We start from the raw sequence: 24239 nt of genomic DNA on the forward strand, positions 1-24239 counted from the left end.
TCTAAATAATAATACAAATATATCAGAACTCACATTTAAAGAAAAATAATTTCCTTAAAGAAAAATAAGGCCCATAGCTTACTAGTGGCGTCACACCCTGTTTTTGCTTTTGTAGATACCTAGGGGCAAATCTAGGGGCCAGCAGCCGCAGACATGTTTTCTCCAAAATACCCTCAAATAAGTGGGTTAATGTTAAACTTATACTGCCAAACAGTCTAACATCTGATAAACAGGTCACTGGGTAAACCAATGACCTATATCTATACAATTGTGAGTAGGACATTCTTTCTGATGTGTATTCAACCACAATCTTACTTCATTTTATACCTCAAAAACCATATTTTTGACTTTCCCATACGCATAATGTACACGCTCTATGCTGCTACATAAATACCCTTCTTTGGGCTGAAATATGAACTCCTCTATGCTTTATGGTATTTCCTATTTTCTCTCTGAGAGCAGTTTTAAAGGAATCAGTACATTATACTCTTCCCTCCCATGTATGCGTGCTTCGGTGTGCTTTTTTTGAACAATGAGGACATCAATGTCCCATGATATTAGATTTAGAGGTCAACAAATTAGGTGACTCTAGAATTAACCCTTTTTTTAAGTTACCATGGAAACCATACTTTTTTAAAATCCCACCATAAAATAAATGGTGGTAACTTCGTATTAGCCAGCTAGTAAACACATAAAAATGAAATAAATGCATTTGACACTATTTGAATGACATCTTATAACGATTTTACAATATAAACCAATTACTGTAACTATGGATTGTGGCGGATGTGGTCAATTATTGTGAGGGTAATGGCGGAGGTCATTAATATTCAGTAAGCCCTTGAGATATGAATGTGTCGCAGGTAACCAATCAGAAGGTGTTAATTGATCACATGTAACTGTCATACTGTATAAATGCATAAAAAACTCCTTAAATCATCCGCCTACACGGTGTTATTCAGACATAGATGACAATAATTTATAAAAAGCCGAAGTGGCTTTAAAAGAGACATAGTATTAATTTAGGTGTGCAAACGTAATAGGTTGCCTAGCTAGACACATTTTTTGAGGCATCAGAGCGCGCTGTAAGCAATCTGAATGCGCACATGATGCCGGAAAATGGTGTCTTTTAGTCAGCCCACTAACGTTAGATGTGAATACACAGCCATTGTTACAAATCGAAAGCATTGACGCGAGGGGCTACAAATGAACGGTCAAGTTCAAGCGCATATCGCGCTGTATTAATCGCACATCTGCAGAAGCAGGAAGAACCCCTGTGCACACCGACCAGCCCCCTCCAAATCTCGAAACCTCCTCGTGCAAAAAAGCGAGCAGAAAAAAAGGCGAAGCCAACGGCGGGGACTTAATTCGATGAAGGCTTTACGTTTAAGACAGGTGGATCGCAATGTTAATTACCCGCTTCGCCAAGTTCCAGGCCTGACCCCCGTTCTGTTTTCGCTGACTCCCGGATCCTCCTTCTGCTTCGCTCTCCCCGTCCTCCACCACCTCCCCAGCCGGCCAGTTCTCCTCCAGATGCTCCGCTCGCACTGACTGCAGAGGCCAGCGTTCCGACAGCAGCTCCGCGCGGGGTCCTAGAGAGAGTTGGTTCACAGCGACACATCACGTAGGCTACTATTTGAAATTCAATGTTGCGTCCCCAACTCGCCTACTTATACTATGCCATAAAAGTATGTGGTTTTTGTTATGGGGAAATATATGAATTTGATGTGTAACAAAGTATGCAAGTAAAAGGGCGTACTAATTCTTACTGGAAGTGATCACTGTTGCCTAGACACAATGGGCCTCATTTAATAAATGAAACAAGCTTAGGACAGAATACTGTGCCTACAGAGCAGTGGTTTGATCAAATTTTACGAAAGGTTTTACCCCGTGTACGCAAGTTTGGAGTTAGATTGAGTTAGATAGCTTTTATTTTAACAAATGGAAATTTAGATTTCTGCATTAATTTACGCACATACCTGTGTGCGCAGGCCCACACGCGCGAAGGAGATGGTTTGTTTTACAGTCCGTCTGAAAAGAAAGATAAACGTTTTTTTCTGTATAATTTGTCATTAATTTACTAATTCTACCTACACTGTTCAAAACCTGTAACGAAATTAACATATAGAGCATGATTTACATTTATTTACATTTAATGCATCAATGCAGAATATTATACTACACAGCTGTAATATAATAGGCTATAGTCTAAAAACACTAATATCTTAAAAAAAATATTACAATATATATAAGAAAAATAAGCAATAATTGACGGTAGCCATTGAATTATTCAAAAATAATGCACACCCAACGTGGTAATACACCACATATTATATATATACATATATATATATATATATATGGCTGTCAAACGATTAATTGCGATTACAGGCATACAAAATTAAAGTTAAAGCAGAATATTTGGTGTGTGTGTGTGTGTGTGTGTGTGTGTGTGTGTGTGTGTGTGTGTGTGTGTGTGTGTGTGTGTTGTGTGTGTGTGTGTGTGTGTGTGTGTGTGTGTGTGTGTGTGTGTGTGTGTGTGTGTGTGTGTGTGTGTGTGTGTGTAACTATTTTGTAGTATATATAGATACAAACATACATGTATAAATTTAAGGAAAAAAATTATGCATTTTTTTATTTATATATAATAAAATATATATTATCGTGGAAGCACTGGATAAATAATGAAGAAGATATTTGATAAATGATGGTAAGCACACAGTTGACGGTATTGAATTCCATGTTTTTCCGAAGACAATTTTTGCAATCAGCTGTGTGCTTACCATCATTTATAAAAATATCTTCTTTTGTAATCAGCAGAAAAAATTAAATCATACAGGTTTAGGACAACATGAAGATGAAAAGTAAATTAGTACTTATTATACAGTATGGCATCAAAATAGACTCTCATCGGCCACTTTATTAGCTACACATTGCTAATACATTTACATGCATGCATTTGCCAGAAGCTTAATCTAATTCAAAGCAATTTATGCAATCAAGCTATACAATTAGTCAGCATGTGTGTTCCCTGGGATTGAACCCACAACCTTTAGCATTGCTCTACCAGTTAAGCTACAGGAACACCTGGTTGGTCCCACTTTTGCTTTCAGAAATAATCTGCCTTCTTTGCCTTCACAAAGAATCTATTCTTTGTGGCATACAGTATATCAACAACAATGGAAACATTCTTAGAGCTCCTCAGAGATTGTGATCTACATTGACATGATAGGATCATGCAGGTGCTGCACATTAGTCAGCAACAACAACAACAACCACCACCTGGATAGACATGTCTGTCTGACTAAAATAACAAACAATTAATGTTTATTTTGCATTTCATTGCATTAAGGGGCAGAATTTACAGTTCTATATTATGTACTGTAAGAAACAGCAGACATCCAGCTGGTTGTTATTGCAAAATAAATGGCATGGCATTCTCTGCAAATAATTGTACAGAAAAAGAGTTTAAAAAAAGGAAAGTTCTCTCAAACAAGGAAAATGTTGTCATCATTTACCCACCCTCATGTTGTTTTAAACATGTACAAGTTTTTTTTATTCTGTTAAACACAGGAGATGGTATTTTTGATAAATTATAGTAAGCACCCAGTTGACAGTACCCATTGACTTCCATAGTATTTGTTTATCCTACTATAGAAGTCAGTGGGTACTGTCAACTGTGTGCTTACCATCATTTATCAAACTCCATCTTGTGTTCAACAGAATAAAGAAACCCATACAGGTTTAGAACAACATGGGGGTGAGTAAATTACACAATTTTCATTTTTGGGTGAACTGCCCCTTTAAGTAGACTCAGCAGTACATAAAAAACAGTTTGAAGTAAAGTCAGACAGTCTTTTTTTCAGTTTTGTGCGTAACAGGCCTATACATCAGATGTTTTGGGGCAGTCTTGGCAGTGTAAAGATCATGCAAATCTTAAAACTGTAGCCTACTTATGGAACTTGCCATGAATTTGAGGAAGGAGAAAACTTTTGTATCTCCTCTGCCGGGCATGAAGGAATATCTGCAGAAAGGGAAATTTAGGAAACGTTCACTGTTGTCAACAGCTTTAAATAGCAGATACATTCATTTTGTAACTTAGTCAGGGCTTAAATGCACAGGCTGGAGGAAAAAATGAAAGATAATGGCCCCTCTCGTCTGTGCAAAATGAGAAGACTATACGGATAGACTTGGTGGTCAAAGCACCGCCTTTCAAATGGGATAACCTGGGAAAACATATTACTCAAGAAACCCACTCTTTGTGGACACACACACAAATACACACTCATTTTCCTTTTAATTTTGTTTCATGTTTTAACCTTTAATAGTTTACAAAAAGACAAAGTTGATCTAAACGCAAATACAGACATAAACCATTGCATGATTGTATACAGCAGTAAAACCTTTAAATAAAACAAAGCATACAGTAATAATTATAAACTACTAAACAGTATTGGTAGCTTTATCTGGTAGTTTTGGTTATGCAAGTTGCCAAAAATATACAGTTCACCCAACAAGGTAAATTCTGGCATTGTTGTTCCAAACTGTATTTTACTGTAAAGAAAACTAAACGTTCATTTTGGGGTGAACTACCTTTAAACAATGTTTTATCTAACACGGGACGTCCTCTTTTAGAGGCCCAACTGTAACATATACTATTTGTTATGATGCCTGAAATTGATTTCAAGCAGGTTTTCTTTCTGCTGTGTTTTAACCGTTTAAGGCACCCCATTATTATTTACCCTCTCTGTGGACTGCTTCAATAAATGTATAAATCAATGAAATGTGGTTTAACACGCACACACAAATACACAGAACAGAGACATAAGGGACACACAACAGTTTGGCACAACTTTTAAAGGCAGAACAATATATTTTTCACAGGTAAATAATGACCGCATTCCGACTAAGTCACATACTAAAACTCCTATCTAAGGGCTGACATGTGCAGGATGTTTTATTTATACAGCACTTTATACAGTACATCTAGGCACACACCTACATCAGAAGATTGCATTCATATTTGTAGCAAATGTCGAAACGTAATCGAACAATGCAACGCTCCATCTGAGAGTAATTCAACTGGTGTGATGTCATTCGAAGAGCTTGTCGTATACTTTAACTTTTCTGTTTTAAACCCATGACAATAACATTTTCGACTGTATTTTAATATTCCTTTCTTAAACATTAATCAAGTATGTTAAAAAGATTAGAAAAAGCAAATATATTTAATTGCAACCACTATTACAGAAGCAACACTTTTGAATCCAGTGTAAAATATTGAATGAGACATCACTGCTCATATTTAAAGGAACAGTATGTAGGATTGTGGCCAAAACTGGTACTGCAATCACAAAACTGGTGGTTAATACACAGCATGACAACATTTTTAAATGACAATATCCTGGCCAAAGTATTTGAAATGAAAATGATTTCTTAATGTCTAGTGACATATCAGGGTCATTTTATGATTAATTGATATCAATTTCTTACATACTGTTCCTTTAAATCATTCGAGAGACTTTCATATGCAACTTTTAAAAAATGAATAAACAGTGTTTTGTCCTTCATGTATGTGTAAAAAAAACATATCAAACTTCACATTATAAAGCTTAATCGAACGATCAATCTATTTTAACATTCAAATGTTAGCAGTCATAAACAAAACATACTTTAAATAATATTAATTATTATTATTATTATTTAAAACCCAACTGACATAGAACAAACACAATTACATAATTCAATAAATGTAATAATTATTAAACCTGAATACCTTCTTATTCAAGTACAGTAAGTTTATCCTATAACCTTCATTGTGACAATAAAGTTCAAAGTTCCTAAAGGGCGATTTATAGTCGTGCGTAGGTCCTACGGCGTAGCTACGGCATAGGCTATCCGTAGCCTGTGCGTAGCTCTGCGTAGCCTGACGCGCACCTCACAAAATTTCTAACAGCGCGTCGGCTCTACGCGGACCGTAATCGCTGTGATTGGTCCACCAGAACCCCTCCCGTCAGGTAAAAAAAACTGCGTCATAGATCGCCCTTAACACTGCATTTCCATCTCCAATGCACAACACGTTGCTTTTACCCCATCAGCGTTTTCAGTACCTCCATAAAATTTGTCACGATCTGTGCTAATCTTTGACCTCATATGACCTCAGTAGGGTTAAAGAATATCCCACCCATTTGTTCACAAGTGTTGCTACCGCACTCCCCTCTTTCGACAATCCCTGAGCACTGGTTTCATTTATATTACACAAGCGTACACGACAACCGTTAACTCAATAAAGCTTTAGAAATAACTTTTACAGAGAGACGTGTGCACGCAAAAATGGCTGGCTAAGCTGGTTTATGGATAGATGGACTATACATCCACGTTCCATTAAAGTCCCCTTACGCTCTCCGAAAATAGCTTTAAGCGAATATCTAAACTAAGAGGCGATACCAAAGCTCAAAAAAACGACGTTTCACAACGACGGGCAAAACTTAGCAGAAATCGCAGACAGACGTTGAGCTCTACAAGACATCCCTGATATAAGATGATTTTTGATGCGTGTAGTGCAGAAGCAGCAGTTTCCAGAGTGACACTCAAATGTTTAGACTACAGGAAGTGACGTAGCAGGCACCACACACGTCGGTCGGAAAAAACGCCACATGCAGAGCAAACACAAGCCCTCTCCATCTAATCAGAAGAGCCGATCCATGCATTACAACTTAAACACAGAAGAATCATCACTAGTCGTAGAAAAAAAGTGAAAAATGTCTACGGCGAAGATCGATCTGATGGTCCCGGTGACGTCGTGAAGATGCACAGTGCCGTTATTTTTTTTTAAGAAAGCACAAGCCATTCTTTAAAGTCATGGGTAACATGATAACAATGAGTTTATACAGAGAAACATATAGAGCTATGTATAGATTTATATATATATATATATTTATATACTTTCTAATAAATGCAACTTGCTTTGTGCAAGTTGTGATGAAGAGTTTGTTTCACATAGTGAAATCCAGTTGGGGAAGAGCATGCATCGGTCTGTGTGCTAATGCCAGAATGCTGGTTCTTTCCAGTCCCATCCAGGTGCTTAGAATGAAGGGGTGGAGTGCCTTTTCCCAGAATGCTTCAGTGATGACACTGCACAAAGCAGAGGTTTATGATTAAGGGTCCGGCCTGCGGTATAATTCACACGTTTAACTTGTGCATTAACGGCTGGACTAGTCGACGTTCTCATTTATACTTACATGAAATATTCTATATTCTTTTACTCTGACTCAGCTAGAAGAAAGAAAAGAGGCCTTAATCAATCCGTGAAACTACTGACAGCTAATTCCCACATGCTGTTGGCTGGAAATAGTGGAAAATTATTTCCTTTATATAATAGCTCGGAAGCATATATGAAAAGATAAAATTGAATCGGGACTTAAAAATTTATGGATTTTTTGACTCTTTTCAAAAAAAAAAAAATCGAACCAGTCGTAATTCTAAGAGAAAATAAGCAGATTAGATTAAAAGATTTACTTTTTATAAGGCTATAATAGCCTCTGCGACTCACCTTTATCCCTTCCATTTCGCATGTGCTCCTCTTCCTCCTCCAGCCCATCATCCACTGTAAGATTTGAAGATGTTATAACAGATATTGGACATAATTCAGCACTACTACTGTATTTCTATGAACAGGGGATAGTGCAACGCTTAATATGGTCGTTCTGGCGACAGAAGCCCCGCCTTCCAGTTAAAAGAACCAATCATCAATCAATAAAAACTGATGATTCTTTGAAGCAGGGGGCTTTGTACAAATTCATACAATCTAAGTTAAATAAGAAAAAGTCATTTCTGTTCCAAGCTTTATAATGGTAGTAAATGGTGCTTTTGATTTGAAGCCAAAAAAGCTATATACAAACTAAAACAACTAGCTTCCGGTAATGACTGAAGTGCGTATATATGAGAGTGCGTATGACGTAGGACATAGCGTCTCGCCCCTCTCGTCTCATCTCCACTACTCGTACGCTACGTCCTACGCTGGAAACAAACTCTCTTGTGAACGTTCGTCAGTCGTTACCGGAAGCTAGTTATTTTAGTTTGTAAAGTTGTAAATATTGATATTTTTCATACAAAATTACATCGATTGCCATCAGAATGCTTTATTAACCCACCTGAGCAGTGTGGATTACTTCTGTAAAGGATGGATGGACTTTTTTTAGCTTTAGATCAGAAGCACCATTTATGGTGCGTTCACACCGGACGCGGAAGAGGCGGCAAGCGCGAGTGATTCACATTTTAAGTCAATACAAAGACGCGAATAGGCATCCTGCGCGGTAAGCGTGAATGGCGCGGTGTGGATGGCGCGCAACACGCAGAAGGCACGGCACGGATGGCACGTTCCATGGAAATTTAGCGTTTCCGCGTGATCCGCGCAAGATGAAAAATCTGAACTTTGGCGAATTTTCGCCCCACGTTAACCAATCAGGAGCTTGCTCTAGCAGTGACGTGATTACAGGAAGCGAGCGGAGGCACACCAGTCATCCCCGACCCCTGACAGGCAGTCCTGCGGCATGTGTGTGGGGGTTGAGTCAGCCGAGGTGGAGCAAATGGGCATAGGCATGGTGCAACCGGCACTGTGGTTGGGAGACAAGTGGGGCGAACCCCCTGTCCGGACGTGGAAGAGGCGGCAAGCGCGAGTGATTTACATGTTAAGTCAATTCAAAGACGCGAATATGCATCTTGCGGCCCTGTAAGTGCAAATGACCCGGCGCAGAAGGCGTGATTCTGTGTGAATTGAGCATTGGCACGTGATCCGCGCGAGATTAAAAATTTGAACTTTGGCAAATTTTCGCACCGCGTTAACCAATCAGGAGCTTGCTCTAGCAGTGACGTGATTACAGGAAGCGAGCGGAGGCACACCAGTCATCCCCGACCCCTGACAGGCAGGCCTGCGGCGTGTGTGTGTTGAGCCAGCCAAGGTGGAGCGGATTGGCATAGGCATGTTGCAACCGGCACTGTGGTTGGGAGACAAGTGGGGCGAACCCCCAGTCCGGACGCGGAAGAGGCGGCAAGCGTGAGTGATTTACATGTTAAGTCAATACAAAGACGTGAATATGCATCTTGCGGCCCGGTAAGTGCGAATGACCCGGCGCAGAAGGCGTGATTCTGTGCGAATTGAGCATTGGCACGTGATCGGCGCGAGATGAAAAATTTGAACTTTGGCGAATTTTCGCCCCACGTAAACCAATCAGGAGCTTGCTCTAGCAGTGACGTGATTACAGGAAGCAAGCGGAGGCACACCAGTCATCCCCGACCCCTGCCAGGCAGTCCTGCGACATGTGTGTGGGGGTTGAGTCAGCCGAGGTGGAGCGGATGGGCATAGGCATGGTGCAACCGGCACTGTGGTTGGGAGACAAGTGGGGCGAACCCCCTGTCCGGACGCGGAAGAGGCGGCAAGCGCGAGTGATTTACATGTTAAGTCAATACAAAGACGCGAATATGCATCTTGCGATGCCGTAAGCGTGCAACGCGCAGAAGGCACGGCACGGATGGCACGTTCCATGGAAATTTAGCGTTTCCGCGTGATCCGCGCAAGATGAAAAATCTGAACTTTGGCGAATTTTCGCCCCACGTTAACCAATCAGGAGCTTGCTCTAGCAGTGACGTGATTACAGGAAGCGAGCGGAGGCACACCAGTCATCCCCGACCCCTGCCAGGCAGTCCTGGAACATGTGTGTGGGGGTTGAGTCAGCCGAGGTGGAGCGGATGGGCATAGGCATGGTGCAACCGGCACTGTGGTTGGGAGACAAGTGGGGCGAACCCCCTGTCCGGACGTGGAAGAGGCGGCAAGCGCGAGTGATTTACATGTTAAGTCAATTCAAAGACGCGAATATGCATCTTGCCGCCCGGTAAGTGCGAATGACCCGGCGCAGAAGGCGTGATTCTGTGTGAATTGAGCATTGGCACGTGATCCGCGCGAGATTAAAAATTTGAACTTTGGCGAATTTTTGCCCACGTAAACCAATCAGGAGCTTGCTCTAGCAGTGACGTGATTACAGGAAGCAAGCGGAGGCACACCAGTCATCCCCGACCCCTGCCAGGCAGTCCTGGAACATGTGTGTGGGGGTTGAGTCAGCCGAGGTGGAGCGGATGGGCATAGGCATGGTGCAACCGGCACTGTGGTTGGGAGACAAGTGGGGCAAACCCCCTGTCCGGACGCGGAAGAGGCGGCAAGCGGGAGTGATTTACATGTTAAGTCAATACAAAGACGTGATTATGCATCTTGCGATGCGGTAAGCGCGAATGCCGCTGAAGGCGTGATTCCGTGTGAATTGAGCAATGCCGCGTGATCCGTGCGAAATGAAAAATCTGAACTTTGGCGAATTTTCACGTTGCGTTAACCAATCAGGAGCTTGCGAGCAGAGGCAAAAAAACAAAACAACAATGGAGTACAATCATCATCGCTAGAGGAGACATCTTTGTACTTTTACAGGAATTAAAAGGATCTTGTTTGGAAGAAAGTGGGTGAGGAGGTCGAACAATCTGGTAAGTTTTTCTCAATTTGAGCTATATAAGCCCCTCCCATGACGTGAATTTACGCGTGAATGTCTTAAATGACTAGAATTTCACGCACAAATGAAGTGAGTAAACTCAAAATTTTCAAGCGTCCAACTACGCGCAAATAGCACATCTGGTGTGAACCATTAAAAAGCTTGAAACAGCCAGGACATTTTCCAATATAACTCTGATTGTGTTTGTCTGAAAAATGATAATCATATACATACATCGAGGATTGTTGTAATTTTTGATTAATTAAATTTTTGGCTTAACTATCACTTTTAAAAAACTAAATTTATGGTAAAGGTGATGTCAGGTTTTATTTTTAGTCAGAAATATGAAGAGTTCCAAAACGCAATAAATCCATTTAGACAAATTTCGGTAAAAACGTGTTTTCTATACCAAGAAAGTGACAAGATGAAAACCACTATTTTCTGTTACAAACTTTCACATAGCATCTTTAGGTTATAAAAACATAAAAAATTCAAATTCATAACTTGTTTTTCAAAGATTTATTATAAAAACGATTTTTTTCCCACAAAATGCAATAAATCCATGACAGTTTTTTTTCCAAAATGCTAGAAATCTATTCAATCAAATGTGCATTCATCTTTGCCATTTTATATTCATTTAGTTGAACAGTTGTACACACTGATTAAAAAAATAAACATTAATGGCATTAATAAAAACACTTCATATTAAGATCACTGTCATTGCTGCGGTTATACTTGACGTCGTCGCTTAGCATTTTTCACAGCGATCAGCTTTAAAATGTTTTGGTCCTGCTCGAGTAAAATAATGTAAAGTTTTCATAAGATCCTCTGTGGTCAATGTGTTAGCATGAGAAGCTTGATGCTGTCGGGAGAACAAGCACCCGAGTGCCTCTCGCGAAAATGATTAGATGTTGATGGCTTACGTTTCTTTCCCGTCACAGAAATCCATCACAGGTTTATCAATGCAATTAAAGTATAATTTTGTTTTGTTTGTTAATCACGAAGTACAAAGTAGATGAGGAAAACTAGGACTCCGTGTACTCAGCGCGCCACCATTGTTTGTCTACATTGCGTGAATGGTGCGCTGTAATTTCTGGAATGGATTTATTGCGTTCTGTAAAAAAGGAGGAGTGGCGTTTATCGCATTTTGGGAAAAAAGGGAGAAAAGATGAGAGAATAACACGGCGGATATTGGATTTTCCGTAAAATTAAGAATTTACTTTTAACTACTGACCTGATATAATACTGATTTTGGCAGTAACTCATTTTTTTCAAAAATGCCGTTTATCGCGTTTTGGAACCAAACTCTTCATATGTTGTTTAAGCACGTGATTTTAGAGATATCTGTCTTTCCCCATTCAAGGAGATAGGACTTTAGTCTTCCATGACTAACATAACTTCCCAGGGAGTTGCAAACATGGCCGTCTAGTGGTGCAACTTTGGTTACAAACACTATAAACATGAGGTAGAGCTCAAAGATAAGCACACAAGGTTACCTGAGTGAAGTTCTTTCACTAGTGATGACATGGTGTTGGTGATCGAATCTGCTGCCACCAGAAGATCATTACGGAGATTTCTTGGTACACCTGGATGTAAAAGGATAGTCTTTAGACCAAAAGATCCTGAAAAATTACAATTTTGTCAACACCCACCCTCATGTTTTTACAAACCCGTATGTTTCTGAAAAATCCAAACGGTGCAGTAGGTGCAAGAAAATATTTTATTAAGTGAATGAGAATTTCTATGTTAAGATTAATATTTGGAAGGACTTTTTTTTTATACGTATATACAATAATGCTTTGTTATTTGCTGTTATTCAAAGAGACTTACTGTACAGTGTGCATTCAGAATTTACATTTTACATTAACTGAATGCAGATGTAATAATGATGTGTACATGTGTGAACTGCAGTCTCAGTCTCCTCACCCTGAGAGAAGGCATCCATCACGTCATCCCCGACCCCTGCCAGGCAGTCCTGCGGCGTGTGTGTGGGGGTTGAGCCGGCCGAGGTGGAGCGGATGGGCATAGGCATGGTGCAACCGGCACTGTGGCTGGGAGACGAGTGGGGCGAACCCCCTGTCTGAGTCTGCGGGAAGAAAGAGGGAAGCTTGTTAAGCTACAAGCAGGGAAGATAAAGCAGAAACTAAACCAGCCGTGAATCTCCATTGGTCCCAGGCTCCCCCCAAAAAAACACCTATTAGCACAAAGGCTAACAGTGCAGACCCACCTGCCATATAGACATCTACATCTTTAAGTTGTCTCAATGTAATGCATTCTCAATGCATCGTATTTGGTTTGCGAGTGCCATTAAAGGAGCAAAAGGACCCCAGATAAGGGGCGCACTGTCCTACAGATTGGTGCAGGGCCCTGTGTTTGTGGCTTACTGCCAGGCAGCAGATGGCTGGCCAGACTGCAGTCATATTAGACGTGAGGTGCTTAGCCATGATGAAAGGAGACCAGGTCTCTGATATTTGGCAGGGAGACGTGTGGCTCGAGATCTCTGCCTGGGTCACGGGAACAAAGCAGCGGGCTTGACTGGAAATGGGAGCTTCATGACCACGTTATGAGGAGCAGACATAATAGAGATTGCACATAGAGGCGCCAGTGATAAGCTGATCGGATATAAATTTTATACTCATTATAGTATTGTACATGTTAAAGTTACCATGAAATTGAACATTCTTATTTATTATGAAAAATTGTAGCGTTTTATATTTTTTGTATTAATGTGTCCTCATAATCTTTAAAGGTCCACTATGTAGATTTTTAGCGGGATTTAGCGATGAAACCCTCCCTTTCATAGTGAAGCTACGGTAGTTGCCACAGGACAAACGCAATCGTCTGAGACAATGTCGTATCAAAACGCGCTCTGTAAAACAGTTTGTCCATTTAGAGCTACTGTAGAAACATGAAGGCGACTTCCGTGTAAGGGGACCCGCAGTGTATGTTGATAAAAATGACTCATTCTAAGGTAATAAAAACAATACAGTTCATTTTCTAGGGTCTTTATACACCACAGATAATATAGTTATGTATATTATATTCAGGGTTCCCACACCTTAGTTAACATCAAATTCTAGGACCTTTCAAGGACTTTCCAGGTTCAATACCCTCAAATTCAAGGAATAAATGTGGGGACACATTTCAAGTTATAGCAAGGTTACATCGTTTTATCTTTTAAAGGATAATTCCGGTATTTAACACTTTGAGTCTCATTTCTGGTTTGTTTTGGATGAACTACAGTGATGGACACAGAAATTTTGACAATTGGTCGTGTCTTGACTTTTCGACTCATTTAGAAGCGTCTCTTGACTGCTTCAGAATGGAAGTCAATGGCCATGCACAAAATGTCATTAAAACAACACTTAACATTCATTTTCAAAACTGTACTACTCACCGAGTGGTTCGTGGTGTTCGTTGATGATTAAAAACAAATATATTGGCGCAATGTATGATGTCAATCCGTGTTATTTGCTATAGTGGAACTATTTTTTCAGATACCTCACAACCGCGTATATACTTCCGCTCTATATTTGAGTCTGAAGCATGAATGAACGTAGTCCAACAAACTGTAATAAAACGGTAGCATACTTTCAAAATCAATTTTATTTATAACACTTACACCATAAACATCAAATTCCACACATCCAATATGTTTTTTTTCATCGGCAGAACAATAAAGAAGATATTTTGCAGAAACCCCAGTGCTCCGTCATGCAAGTCAACAGATCCGCACACTTTAAGAGCTAAAGCATATATATCCAATACAACAGTAATCCCCCATAACTCCGTGTGACATATTGACGTCTTGTGAAGCAAATCAATCAGTTTTTGCAAGAAACTGAACGTTATTTACAACATTATTAGCGTGAATGCCAAAGCAGGAAGCGTATTTTCCGTTTGAGGCGATCTTCCAGTGGTGCAGTTTGGTGGCTGTTGGCTATGGATGTTGGTCTCTCTGCGCCACCTATAGAGCGGGAGCGTGAAGCGCACTTCCTGCTTGGCAAAAGCTCTGCATTAACGCTGTAAAATATTTATATATATATTCGAATCTCAAAACTGAAAATCGAATGTCAACCCACGGAACGAATATTCGAATATTCTGGTCCAGCCCTACAAATATGGGAACAATTTCTTCTGAGAGAAACCTAGCGAAAAAACAACAACCACATGTAAACAGTCCCTTTTCTGTTTCCCGGCGGCGGAGTGATATATCAGCGAGCAATAAGTCTTCCAGAGAAGTCAATGGAATTTTACAAAATGCCAAATAAAACATGACAGAAACTGTATTTCGCTACACAACTTGTTTTTAATCATCAACGAACACCACGAACCACTCGATGAGTAGCACAGTTTTGAAAATGAACGTTAAGTGTTGTTTTAATGACATGTTTGTGCATGGCCATTGACTTCCATTCTAAAGCAGTCAAGAGACGCTTCTAAACGAGTCAAAAACTCAAGACACGACCCATTGTCAAAATTTCAGTGTCCATCACTGTAGTTCATCCAAAACAAACCAGAAATGAGACTCAAAGTGTTAAATACCGGAATTATCCTTTAAGATGCATTGTTACAGTTCCCTTTCGAGGGAACTCGTGCTGCGTCACTGTGGTGACACTTTGGGGACACCTCCAGGGGTAAGTGCGTCTGAATGTGTATATCAAATTCAACCAATGGTGAGGCTTAACGACAAAGACAGGGTGACGCAGGAGCCAGGAAGTATATCGCTATCGAAAATATTGCCAAGGACGGCGTTACAGGGACGCAGGAAGTATGGCAAGGGAGACGCAGCGCCTCGTTCCCTTCTCAGGAAACAACAGTTACATACACAACCCAAGACGTTTTCATGTGTCAAACACAATATGCAAAAAAGCATTTTGGTATGAATCAACATTCGCATATAGAAGATATAAGCATTTAAAGTGAACAGTTTAGCACATGTGCTTAAAAAGTCTAGAATTTTAATGATATTATCCTACACTAGACAGGGAATAAAATGGATTTTTTCCAGAAAACTTCTTGCATAAAATAGATTCAAGCACTTTCAATGACCTGTATCTATGTATGTAAATTTTCAAAAACTTCCTAGGGCCTTGAATTTTTCCCCCAGATTCAGATATTTTCCAGATTCCACATATTTTAGTAAAATTTTGGCTTTAAAATGGTAGAAAACAGGGATCACAGAACAACTTCTGACCTTAAACCCCCAAAAGGTGCATCCATCCTTCACAGAAGTAATTCACACGGCTTCATGGGGTAAATAAATATATTTTGCAGATAATCGATGTGATTTTGTAAGGAAAATATTTATATATTTTAAACTTTATAAACTATAATAACTAGCTTCCGGTAACGACACCATCCTGGACCACTTGGACACGATTCACAAGGGTCACTGTGCAAAGTACCCATGGCGACCAACGATCACTACGCTAAAACTCTTTCATGAATCACGTGAGTCCAAATTGACGTCGGCACTGGAAGCTAGTTATTATAGTTTATAAAGTTTCAAATCTGTTTTTTTTTAATCACATTGATTATCCGCAGAAGACCTTTATTAACCCATAGGAGCCATGTGGATTACCTCTGTGAAGGATGAATGCACTTTTTCGGGGTTTAAAGTCAAAAGTTGTTCCCTAATCACTATACCATTATAAAGCTTGGAAGAGCATGGAAATTTCTAAAATAACTAAAAATTTGTTCTTCTGAAAGATAATGGACACGTGTATCACAAATTGCTTGAGAATGAGTAATCATGGGGTAATTTTGATATTTGGCCTTTCCATTTTGCAGCTATACAGTATTAAACCATTTACAGTAACTCTTTACTTGTCAACTTTTTGAAAATGTCTGCGTTTTACAATACACAATCCATATGTTGGGTAAAACCTTTGCAGCTGTGACTCAAAGTGCATACATGTATGCAACAGAGGCCAACTAGTGAGTGAGAGCTCTGCAGTAATTAAACCTCACTCGCCGACCTCAAGTCATGGCCTTTAGCCTCCTTGTTAGAGTGCCCGACTCCCTCTCGAGTCTCGCTCCGCTCGGGGCGGGTGCGAGCAGGACCGGTTACACATAATTCGAAATTCTTTAGCTTTATTAACAGAACACTTACTGCCTGTTTCTGCTCTTCATCCTGCCATCCAGAAAATGAGACATGACGTGAAGGAAAGCAGACACGTGTAAAAACAGGAGACGGAGGTGAGAAAGTGAGAGAAAGAAGTAGGCGTGGATTGAGAAAATGAATCATGTCTTCATACATGCTACAGTTAACTGTAGCAAATGATGAAAACAAGCATTATTATACAAACAAGCTCTGATCAGGAGTTTCATACCTTCAGAAGTCTCATGAGACCTTCCAGCTGTACCATCAGCTCTCTTCTGCTCTCCTGCAGGGCTGACATGCGTCTCTCCAGCTCGTCCTTTCTGTGCCTGCACACACATACACAGATTATAAATGAATGAGTCAAAAAGTGAATGACTGCCAAATATAATTTAAATGGAAGGTATCATGGAAAACAGGATTTTCTTTGCTGGTTTTCAATAAAAAGTGTTCTTTGTACTATGAAGACTAAAGTCTAAAGTTCCATACAGCTTCATACCCAGTTCACCCAGATCAAAGATGTAAAAGTGATGATCATCAAGAGTCTGGGTATTAACACCACTATAAGCACACATACAGTATATGACACAAAACCAGTCATAATGTTTTTTTTGTTTTTTTTTATTAAGATTTGCTGCAAGAAGTGCTGCAAACTAAGTGCTCTTCTGCCATACAATATAGTTCTCATTTTTTATCCGCTTAAAAAACGCCACATTTTATTTTGTGCCACCATACTTATTCGTGTAACTACTCATGTAACAGTCTTTAAATAAGGAAAACATGGAAGTGTTTGGTGGCTTCTAAATTCATCCGTGTTTGGATCCTAAGGAATGAATGGGGCTAGGCTAAATGCTAACACATTCACAACGCGCTGTACAAAGATTAAGTGCACGCATTGAAAAAAGATAAGTATGTATTAATGTGTCTAAGTTGAGGTAAGAACATAGTAAAATATTGAAAAACTGTGATGTTTTCCTTTAAAGCTGAACAAATAAGCTTTGTATGTATGATTTGTTAGGATAGACAATATTTGGCTGAGATATAATCTGGAATCTCAGGGTGCACAAAAAAAATTAAATATTGAGAAATATGCCTTTAAAGTTGTCCACGTGAAGTCCTTAGCAACACACATATTACTAATGATAAATATTTTTTTTGATATATTATGGTAGAAAATGTAGAAAATATCTTCATAGAACATGATCTTAATTTTCTAATGATTTTGGCATTACAATTGATCATTTTGACCCATACAGTGTATTGTTGTTTACAAATATGCCCATGCAACTTATGACTGGTTTTGTGGTCCACATTCACATATGAGCAACATCATGCATGGCATCCATGATTCTATTTTAACACCAATACAGAATTTAAAGCAACTTGGTTAACCATTTGAATGACAATGTAAACAATGCTGATACGTATTTATGTTTTGCAGACACTTTAGTCCAAACTAAGTTACAGTGCATTACAAGATATAGATTATTTTATCAGTATGTGTGCTACCTGGGGAACAAACGCATGACCTCCCATACGGCAAAAAAATACATTTCTCTGGCCAAAAATATATTTTAAATATAGACGGTTTCAGCAGTAACAACATAAACAAGCGACTGTCGTGGTCTGCACATAACTTCCGATAAACTCCGCTAAGAATAAATAACAACAAAGTTCTTTAAACATAGTTTATTTATATAACAAGCAAAAAAACAACACATAGATTACCTAGTAAACCAAAACATTTGTTATTTTCGATGAGGCATTTGTTCAAGAGATCAGTTTAGCAACTAGTCAGACCATTAAAAAACGAAACCTGAAGTAAAGTTCGGATCCAGACGTGTATCACGTCAGCGCACGTGCATCCGATGAAACCGTCTATAGCAAAATTAATTTTGTAGAATGTTATGCTCAATTGAATATATTTTTGAATTTGGAAATATATTTAGTTTTAACTTATAAAGATATATAAACATATATTTCAAAATGTATTTCAAGGGTAAACAAATACATTTCTAATTTTACATCAAATTGTTTTGGTTAAATATATTTTAAATATATACTAAATACAAGTTAATTTTATAAAGTATATTTTTTAGTTGAAAATATATTTAATTTTAACTTTTTTAAAACTCTTATTTTACAGGTTCGTAACCAGTGGCGGCCAGTGACTTCTTTTTCGAGGGCGCACGATGAGAAGTTCGTCACAACATGTATGTAGCTCATCATGTGTTTGGTTCGTTATTTCAAAATATGTGTTCGGCACGTCGAGAGATCCTGTGTCCATCACGTGTCTTGTCAAAATAAGCTGCAGATGCCCCTAAATGGTTTATGATAAAAGAGACGCTCACGTTTTCCAGATACTCGCATAAACTTATGCGTAATAAGAGTTTACTGTTAAGGGAGTGTCTTGAGTGTATTTTGTGAACGTGAGCGTCTCTTTTATCATAAACGGTTTTGACGCTTGTGCAGCAGGCACTTTTTTTTACAAAACACGTGATGCCTATGGTTCACATGACGCAACAAACACATATTTTGAAAACACGAGCAACACACACGGCACTCCGAACACATATTTTAAATTTGCGCCCCTCGGAAGAGCAGTCACCTGCCACCACTGTTCGTAACATAAACAAGATTTTTCTTCCAATGCGACGTGAATATAATTCCTTGAATTGAAATATATGGCCGGCTAAATATATTTTTGAATGCTTTAAAATGTATTTACATATAAAATATTTTTTATAATTACAAAAAATGGCCAAAAAATGTATATATAATTGAAAAATATATTTTTCTAAACAAATTTCCAAAATATATTTCAACAAATATATTTTTTGGCCATTTTTTGTAGATTTTGAAAAAAATATATATTTTCAAATATATTTCTGCTGTATGGGCTCTGAACTGCTAAAACCATAATTTACCAATTGAGCTACAGGAACACTGGTACACAGTGGTAAACAATCATAACAGTGATCACTTACATAGAAGCCTATAAGATACCGCAGCAAAATAACCCTTTTTATTTATTGATTGATCATTTAGTATTATTAAAGCACTTCTTAAAGACAGTTGTCAATACAATTTTTGCATCTGTACTACATATACCAAAAAATTTTAAGTAACCAAAATTTTAAAATCTAAAAAATAACAACGCAAATTTGATCTACAATCACATCTGCACATAGGTAAAAATATGGGTGATACACAAAACAAAATGTAACTTTAAATGCTAGTAAAAAATGCTGGCTCTTTTTGGTGTGCATAATCTTGCCTAACCTTAAAAATGACAAAATATATGACAAAAGTGTAGGCCCTTTAACAAATGTCTATGTTAAAAATACTGCTAAGATATGGCTGCATCTCATTTGAACCCAATTTGAAAGGGCAAAGACAGTGTGTTATCTGTGTAAAATGAAAATGATACCTTATTAGACCAACATATCATTAGAAAAACTCATTTGGCTCCTTCATGCCCTCTGGTGCCCATAAATGGTAGTTCATTTAAGTGATTTAAACAATGACTATAGGGACTGAAGTCCCTGCCAGTCCATTTAAAACCTGTTGTTGTGCTTCACAAATGCTCTGCTTAACTGTTATGTTCAAGTTAATGGTTTTAAATTGACATTATGGTCATATTATCATTATGCTGGATTTTATGCAAGTACACTCTCAGACAAAAAGGTACAAAAGCTGTCACTGGGGCAGTAACCTTTCAAAAAGTACACTTTGTACCTTAAGGGTGCATTTTACTACCTTATAAGTCCCAATGTATACATATATGTCCCTAAATAGTACGTGCGTGTGTGTGTGTGTGACTGTGTACCGCAGCAGTCGCAGCTCTGCCAGTAAAGTGGGGTTTTGCTGGGCTTTCTCAGGGGTGGGTTGTGATGCCTGTTCATGTTCAAGACGCAGCCGCTGGATTTCCTGCAGAATCTCTCTATATTACACCAAACAAAGGAATCATAACTTTAATCAGGTCAAGTTGTGTGTCACAAATTAAAAGCACTCATGCAGATCATTGTGGTTACCTGTTTTTGTTCTCTAACTCTGCGATGAGCTGCCTCTGTTGCTTGTTAGCATCAAAGTTAAAACTCAGATCTGTTGGAGGGCATTGCTGAAAGAGAAAATAATTGGACGGACATTAGTGATTATGCGCAAAACTAATTAAATAGATGGTGTTAAACAACATGCAGCCTAATTACGGAACATAAAAGCCAGATGTGCCATAGTGCATGTATAAAATTTTACTTTTTTAATCCCTTGTTGTTTCAACAAAAAAAAAGTTGTCCTCTGTCAACTTTACAAGGTTTTATTACAGTTAAAGTTTGGAGGTGATGTAGTTTCTGAACTTATTCTCACAGTGGAGTTGCTAGCCTCCGCGGCCAGGCGAGCGGCGTATCGAGCGATGAGACGATGTTCTTCATCCAGTCTGCTAGGACTCTCCAGAGTGCTACTGTCCAGACGAACACACAGAGAGAAAATCAGAGAAAATAGATTCAGCAGACTGAAGAGTCGAGGACAGATCAGAGATTGATGAGGTGTGAGATGGATAAGGAGAGATGTGGATTTGAGAAATCAGCAGGAGTAATGAAATATATGAAATGATAGATGACTGTAAGAAATCAGAGTTGGAGAAGTTACTTTGAAACTTTCATGCCTGGAAGCTACTTGTAATTCATCCTGATGTTATAATAAGAGTGAAAGGTCAATATAATGGATTGACTACACTGTATTACTGGGAGCTGGTTGCCAATAACTTACTGTAGATTTTACATTTACTGTATGTCAAAGGTCTTCAACCTTTTTCAGTCCAAGGACCCCTTATTGGATGAAGAGGAGGACCAAGGACCCCTAATACATGTATCAAATAAAAACTGGATTTATATTTTTTTTATGATGGTTACATTACAAATATATATTAAAAAAATTGTATACATAGACACATACTGTTAACATACTTTTAAATTTGCATTTAAAATTACATTTTAAATAACTACATATTAGAACCTTTATTTTAGTAAAGTATTATATTATATATGGGAACATTCATTTCAATCAAGTTTTTTTATCATTTGTGTTATTAGTTTATTAATGCATTTTCATTAATGTCCAATTTCATTCTTTTTATTGAACTCAAATAATATTTGGGGGACCCCCAGTAATACCACCATGGACCCCCAAGGGGCCCCGGACCCCCTGTTGAAGACCCATGCTGTATGTTATTTCCTGGCAACAGTTTGTTCAAAGTTAAATGAACATGAAACATTTTCAGTCTTTATCTTCTACAGTAAGTTACTGGCAACCAGCTGCATAATTACAGCAAATTTACAGTGCAGTATTTTGCCATTTTGAGATTAAAGGGATAGTTCGGCCAAAAATGATATTAAACCCATGATTTACTCACCCCCAAGCTGTCCGAGTTGCATATGTCCATCGTTTTTCAGACAAACACATTTTCGGATATTTTAGAAAATATTTTAGATCTTTCTGTTGATTAAACGTAATGTTACGGGGTCCAGCAATAGTCCACGACCTTCAAGTCCAAAAAAAGTGCGTCCATCCTTCACACATTAAATCCAAACGGCTTCAGGATGATAAACAAAGGTCTTCTGTGGGTAATCCGTGCGGTGTTGTTGTAGAAATATCCATATTTAAAATGTTATTAACTTTATTAACTACCTTCCAGTAGCGCCGCCATCTTAGAGTCATTTGCATTCAGGATGAGCGCTTACGCAGCATACAGCGGTTTCTCTGTTGCTGCTCTGTCCCCCGCCCTCCGAATTTGTCATACGTCACTAAGAAAAGTGCGTACACTACGCTAATACTCTCTCCTGAGTCTAAGATGGCGGCGCTACCGGAAGGTAGTTAATAACCTTAATAACATTTTAAATATGGATATTTCTACAACAACACCGCATGGATTACCCACAGAAGACCTTTGTTTATCATCCTGGAGCCGTTTAGATTTAATTTGTGAAGGATGGACGCACTTTTTTTGGACTTGAAGGTCGTGGACTATTGCTGGACCCCGTAACATTACATTTAATCAACAGAAAGATCTAAAATATTTTCTAAAATATCCGAAAATGTGTTTGTCTGAAAAACAATGGACATATGCAACTTGGACAGCTTGGGGGTGAGTAAATAATGGGTTTAATATCGTTTTTGGCCGAACTATCCCTTTAAAGATTGTAGTTTTAGTGAATTTTATACATTTGTTTATTTAGGTGTCAATTTAGTTTAGCTTATTTATGTTTGTCCCTCTATTAAACTTGATTATTTTATACAGTACTGTATATTGCCACCACACTGGTTAAGGAGATATTTCACACTTTTTGAAAACTAGGTACTAACAAACTAAATTTTACTAATAGCTAATTAAATGGAAGCTGTTTTAAATGGGTTGTATATTTCGAATTATATAATAATAAAACATTTATTAATAATAATAATAATATTTAATAATTTATTAAAATCTAATGACTAACACTTTATTCATTTTACTTTACAAAGGTAGTATGTTAACAGTAACAACTTTTGATTTATGTATTATAAATATATTAGTAAATGCTGAAAAAGTAAAAACTAAAATTAATAAATGTTGTAGATGTATTGTTCGTTGTTATTTCCTGTTAACTAATTCAGTTAAAGGCGGGGTGCACGATCTCTGAAAGCCAATGTTGACATTTGAAATCACCTAAACAAACACACCCCTACCCTAATAGAATCTGGACCTTTTTTTGATAGACCCGCTCCCCACACATACGCAACCCAGGCAACGGTGTCTGTTAGTAGACACGCCCCTCACTGCTGATTGACTACAAGTGTGTTTTAGTGCTCTGCCCGACTGCCTTTTCCAAAGAGTTTTTTAAAAATCATGCACCCAGCCTTTAATTAATATTAACAAATTCAACTTTGTAAAGTCTTAGCAAAATTTTGGACCTCACAACCCCCCCTATTTTATTTTGACTCTTTCCCTGCCATTGACGAGTCTCAAAGTTGCCAGCCAGCGCCAGCATTTTTCATGTTTTTCACAAAAGTTTAATGCTTTCCAGAAATTTTTTTTCTTTAGATATATAAACATACAGTATATCAAATGAAAGAACAGACCCTCTGCTTTCAAAAAAAGTTTCATCCTACCTTCATTAGTTCTCTTATTAATGGGTATAGGTTTCTTCAAAAACACCAAATTTTGAACAAAAAGCTGAGAAAATTCCATTTTTGTGAAGGACTTTTGATAGAGATCAGAAGCAGAGAGATCTTTAAAATATACACAGAGATCTTTTTCTTTCACGTAAGGCGTTACTTCAGGGTTGTATAAGTTGCAGATCCACCTGGTGGATACTAGCGGTATTGCGGAAAGCCGGAAATTCTCGTCATTGGCAGGGAAGCATTTTCTCCTAATTGAGGAGATAACTCGTCAATGGCGGGAAAAGAGTTAAGAGAAAAAAATGTCCCTGCCAATGATGCTTTCCTGATGAGTTTTTACAGTAATCTGTAATTCCGCTATTATCCTCTAGATGGTGCTCTTACCAAATCTATAAAAAACTGAAGCAAAAACTAATTTAACAACATTTTAAACTCTGTGTACTGATCAT

The 24239-nt window shown here is 38.4% G+C and overlaps 2 protein-coding genes across 12 annotated transcripts in view; both read right to left on the reverse strand.

Annotated features, from left to right (window-relative positions):
• Window positions 1–1571, reverse strand: part of LOC141362517 (DNA (cytosine-5)-methyltransferase 3A-like) — a 63864-nt gene extending 62293 nt beyond the window's left edge. For 3 of the 5 annotated variants that reach the window (XM_073864715.1, XM_073864716.1, XM_073864712.1), the window contains exon 1: window positions 1417–1570. The gene's annotated coding sequence lies outside the window, so the exon portion shown is untranslated. Of the gene's footprint in view, window positions 1–1416 lie in introns of all 5 variants that reach the window. The other 2 variants (XM_073864714.1, XM_073864713.1) reach the window with 1 other exon arrangement.
• A 5346-nt stretch (window positions 1572–6917) lies between these two features.
• The window catches only part of LOC141349036 (dystrobrevin beta-like), a 69260-nt gene continuing 51938 nt past the window's right edge, over window positions 6918–24239 (reverse strand). For 4 of the 7 annotated variants that reach the window (XM_073864724.1, XM_073864729.1, XM_073864728.1 and 1 more), the window contains 9 exons: window positions 21001–21094; window positions 20670–20755; window positions 20465–20578; window positions 16868–16964; window positions 16648–16668; window positions 12459–12618; window positions 12029–12118; window positions 7553–7606; window positions 6918–7134 (listed from right to left, as the gene is read on the reverse strand). In XM_073864724.1, coding sequence (XP_073720825.1) covers window positions 7085–7134; window positions 7553–7606; window positions 12029–12118; window positions 12459–12618; window positions 16648–16668; window positions 16868–16964; window positions 20465–20578; window positions 20670–20755; window positions 21001–21094 — 766 coding nt within the window. In that variant the 3' untranslated portion in view covers window positions 6918–7084. Of the gene's footprint in view, window positions 7135–7241; window positions 7276–7552; window positions 7607–12028; window positions 12119–12458; window positions 12619–16647; window positions 16669–16867; window positions 16965–20464; window positions 20579–20669; window positions 20756–21000; window positions 21095–24239 lie in introns of all 7 variants that reach the window. The other 3 variants (XM_073864727.1, XM_073864725.1, XM_073864726.1) reach the window with 3 other exon arrangements.

Source organism: Misgurnus anguillicaudatus, unplaced genomic scaffold (assembly GCF_027580225.2).
Source record: "Misgurnus anguillicaudatus unplaced genomic scaffold, ASM2758022v2 HiC_scaffold_28, whole genome shotgun sequence".
NCBI classification, from domain to species: Eukaryota; Metazoa; Chordata; class Actinopteri; order Cypriniformes; family Cobitidae; genus Misgurnus; species Misgurnus anguillicaudatus.